General features: G+C 41.6%; 1 protein-coding gene across 1 annotated transcript; it reads left to right on the top strand.

Moving 5' to 3' along the window:
• Nucleotides 1-666: 666 nt before the first annotated feature.
• Nucleotides 667-3,979, top strand: prmt9 (protein arginine methyltransferase 9). The gene is made up of 6 exons (XM_010775550.1): nt 667-967; nt 1,710-1,918; nt 2,047-2,195; nt 3,192-3,428; nt 3,536-3,703; nt 3,829-3,979. Exons 2-6 carry the CDS (start codon nt 1,721-1,723, stop codon nt 3,977-3,979), a joined length of 903 nt encoding a protein of 300 aa, XP_010773852.1. The 5' UTR covers nt 667-967; nt 1,710-1,720.
• The last annotated feature ends 360 nt before the right edge of the window (nt 3,980-4,339 follow it).

Genomic DNA, 4,339 nt, shown 5'->3' with positions numbered 1-4,339 from the left:
CTATAGGGTACTCGTCCCTTTAGGCCAATTTCAGCAGTAGTCACCTAGGTAATAGACTTCTACAAATATAATCAAAACAAGTAGATACACAAATATGTTCTGCTCAATCCATCACCCTTTAATTTTAAAGTGGATTGCCTGCTGTTATTCTGTCTCAGTCTCTGTCTCATTGAATGTGTTTTATTATGAGTATGTTGTGGTGTTAATGTTTAGGTTATTTTACTGCAGATGCATGTCCTCATGTCTGGAGCAATAGACTGAACAACAATTTAAATGCGGGATAATAATGTTTATCCTGAATCTGAATATACAACACATACATTGGCACAGATGCAAATGAACTCATTGCTTTCATGTTTTACTTTTGGGGTTGGCATGGGTGGGAACAATCCTGATTCATTGTACTCTTTGATTGTGCTTAAACAGTCTTCTGTCATTGGTTCCATAAGAAGAACATCTCAGGCGGGAACAACTACTTTGGCTTGTTTTGTAATTAAATACGGACATTGTTATTCAACGTGTTTTGTTTTTGTTTGTGTACAGTTATTATCATGGTAAAACTGCCTTTCTGTCACTCAAATGTATTAATCCTCTTTAAAATTCCGCACACGGAACCCTGTCTCCCTACATGTTTCTGACCGAGTCGTTTTACGAGCGGACACTTGTTCCTTGTTTAACGGTAGCCGCAATGTGATTTTATTTACACTTTTAATCAACATCTCAGCGTTGTAACGTGGATATTAAAACATACTGTCATTATTTTTGACATGTTGTTGACCTATCGTATCCCATATAGTCATCATGTGAGCTGACGCTGGGCTGCTGACAGAGGAGGGACTATAACGATGCTAACGATTGGACACACAACCGTAATGTTAACGTTATCACGTTAACTTAACAGCAGTGATATTTTCCGTGCATCTCCATCCCGTCCCTTAACTCAGCCTGTGATCTGTGACAACACACAGTAAGTCAACTAAATGTTAAGTACTAAAATGCTCTTTTTAATGTATCTTTGTTAAGGTATACATATTTCTACGTAATGTATTCTTCCTATTCATGTTGAGGTTATTATGATGATGGCAATTATTACTCTACATAAATGTGGCATGTGTTGATGCCCATTTGCAGGGACAAAAACAGATAAACTTATATTTGGGAATGAATAAAATAATATGCATTCATTATTAAAAAGTGTAACAGGATCAAAATACCAGAAAATCCCTTGCACATAGTTAAAATCATTTCCTGGCTGCAATTAAAAGAAGAGCCAGAATTCTGGTTGGTTGCAAATGGATCAAATACTTATTTCCCACAGTTAAATGCAAATGAATGTATATCTCTTATATCATGTACATTTCTGGATATTGTTTTTGATATTCTGTCTCTCATTAGTCAAATAAACCTACCATTACAATTATAGACTTTTATTTTCTTTGTGAGTGGGTAAACTTACCAAGTAGGCAAGGGATCAAATACTTATTTCCTCCACTGTATCATCTAAAAATTGTGACAAAAAATGTAAGTCGTTTCATGTCAACTCTTTTTCATCAGTGTTTTGTCTTTTACTGGGGGAGGTTGGCTTCTATAGTCCCTGGACCACACAGTACAGTACAGAGTCATATGTAGAACCTTGTTTTTAAAGTGGCATTAGGTGTTTATTGTATGATGATTTAATGTTCTAATACCCTCTCCTCCACTCTCTTTAGTTGTGACAGGGATGCCTAATGCCAGTGCCAGACCGAAGCACGGCAGGAGGACCCGCCGGCGGCGCAGAGAGGACCCCGCCAGGAACGAGCTGGTCTCCAGCTCTCTGGAGAGCGCCCAGCAGTGCCTGTTCAACCAGGACTATGGAACTGCGTTTGTGCACTACCTTCTGGTCCTCAACCTTGCGCCTATGTTTAAAGACTTTGCTAGGGTAACGACCGACTGTGTGCATTCACTGCCAAACATTGTGCATACCATACACAACATAGTCTGTTTTTTTCTCTGCTGCATCATTTAAATATTTGTTGTGAACTTAATTTTGTGACATTTTTCTTCTAGGAGTCCTTCAGGTTCACTCTCTTTAAGTGGACAGAAGAGCTGGACTCTGTGGGCCGCATTCAGGAACTCTTTGACTGTTATGAACAAGCGCTGGAACTGTTTCCTGCTGATGAGGTGATCCTGAACAGCATGGGGGAACACCTTTTCAGGTATGCTCCTCATCTGCATAAATATTGTCATTGCGTAGATAAATGCATAATTACAATGGGCCAACACTTCTGTTATTACAAGGGAAAGTGTAGCTTTACATCGTTGATCATTTGGACATATGAACCAAGATCATCAGACTCTGGGACAGTTTTGTCCTTCGGGCGATTAGAATGTTAAACTCCAGAGCATTGCATTGTTGAAGTAATCTGGGACTAAAGATCAAAAAGTATCTGAATAAATGCTCTGCTTATACAGTTTAAAGGTCCCATGTCATGGCCATTTCTACTGATCATATTTCCATTGTTGAGGTCTACTAGAATAGATTTAAATTGTGCAATTTTCCAAACTCACATTGGTTTCTCATCCAGCACTCTGTCCTAAACGGCTTGTTTGAGCTCCTGCCCCCCTGTGAGCCCAGTGTGCTCTGATTGGTCAGGAAGTTGCGAGGCTCGTTGCTGCTCGTGAGGAGCGGACAGGTTTCCGGGTCGGCGATACAGCGAGAACAAGCGAAACACAAAAGTGTGGCTTGATATTGAAAAAGAAAAAGGTTTATAACGCTGTGAGAATGGGTCTACGGAGAGCATTTCTCCGCCATCCCAACTCGTCTATTACCAGCATTCAGGGAGCTCTATGCAAGTCAATGGGGACTCCCTGTTAGTTAGCCAAGGGATCCGGGTGGGTGAGGTGCTCCGCGGATTGGTCCATTTGGGCCAATCTGGTCATTTGTTGTTGATTTGGGTGTTCACACGTCACAGAACCCAGGAAGCAAACAATGGAAAATGAGAAATCTCCAACGAGGCGTTCTGTGGCAGCATAGACAGGTCTTTTCTGTGTAAGAGTTTTACTCGCTACAGGGTGTACTTTGAGGGTTTGTGACTCTGCAGACCGTTCACATGCATACAAACCTTCATAACACACAAGGGGACGGGTAATAACCGGAAAAGCATGACATGGGCCCTTTAAGTCTATATTGTGGCTCTCCTTTTCTTATCCAGAATGGGCTTCAGAGATGAAGCCGCGGGGCATTTCCATAAAGCCTTGAAGCTGAGACCGGACTATCCCGAAGCCAGGGAGAACTTCTACCGCGTGGCCAACTGGCTGGTGGAGCGCTGGCATTTTTTAATGCTCAACGACCACGGGAGGAACAGGAAGTACCAGCAGGCCATTCAGAAGGCTGTGCAGAGCGGCTGCAACACTGTGCTGGACATCGGTACTGGCACTGGCATCCTCGGGTAAGACATTTCCCATGAGAAATTGGAATCCTTTTTTCTCATTTGAGTCATTGTGCTTAGGGGCTGCATGATTATCTTGTTCTGATGTGCTGGTTCTCTCTGGTTAGTATGTGTGCAAAGAAAGCAGGGGCTGCTGAGGTGTACGCCTGTGAACTGTCCAAGACCATGTATGAATTAGCCTGTGAGGTGCTAACAGCTAATAAAATGGATGATGGCATCAAGATCGTCCATATGAAGTCTTTGGAGATGGAAGTGCCAAAGGACATCCCACAAAAGTAAGTTATACCAAACATACTTGACATCAAATGTGCAAACAATAGCTTTTTATCTTGGTTTATGCTTTTATGTAATTTTAGGAGTGCAATATCTCATATTTTTCTATTCAATGTTTTGCTCTTAGGGTTTCCTTGGTGGTGACAGAGACGGTAGATGCAGGATTGTTTGGAGAGGGCATCATAGAAAGCCTCATTCATGCCTGGCACCACCTGCTGCTGCCTCCACAGGTACGGGCCATTTATAAACACACACAGAGGACAGGAAACAGGACTTAGTGCTCCAGTTGCCACTTACAATAATAATGTTTCTATGAGTTCTCTGACCCAAAGTCTATTGGTGTTTGCTAGAGTTGAAAGCGCAAAGAGGTTATTGTTAAATGGGGTCTGCTCTCTGTTCCGAGAATAACCACTAAACATGGAAAAGCAGCTTTTAGTTATTATGCCCCAACAATTTGGAACAAACTGCCCAAATCGTGCACGTCCGCCGAAACACTTCCTATTTTTAAATCCAGATTAAAAACGCACCTATTTTCCGCTGCTTTTAATTGAGCTGCCCATACTCAAACTACAGTATGCCTTTTTAGTCATGTATTCTGTACCTGCTGTGTTTATTTATTTATTTTATTTCATTACCTT

The sequence above is a fragment of the Notothenia coriiceps genome, unplaced genomic scaffold (assembly GCF_000735185.1).
Source record: "Notothenia coriiceps isolate Sejong01 unplaced genomic scaffold, NC01 NC01_scaffold00015798, whole genome shotgun sequence".
In the NCBI taxonomy this organism is placed as follows: Eukaryota; Metazoa; Chordata; class Actinopteri; order Perciformes; family Nototheniidae; genus Notothenia; species Notothenia coriiceps.
This window is presented reverse-complemented; position numbering and strand designations above follow the sequence as displayed.

Excerpts from the sequence above, each read along its gene's own strand:
- prmt9 (XM_010775550.1), top strand. The coding sequence starts at position 1,721 with ATGCCTAATGCCAGTGCCAGACCGAAGCACGGCAGGAGGACCCGCCGG. Across the intron at positions 1,919-2,046 it reads TGTTTAAAGACTTTGCTAGG|GAGTCCTTCAGGTTCACTCT; the intron begins GTAACGACCGAC and ends TTTTTCTTCTAG. Across the intron at positions 2,196-3,191 it reads ATGGGGGAACACCTTTTCAG|AATGGGCTTCAGAGATGAAG; the intron begins GTATGCTCCTCA and ends TTTCTTATCCAG.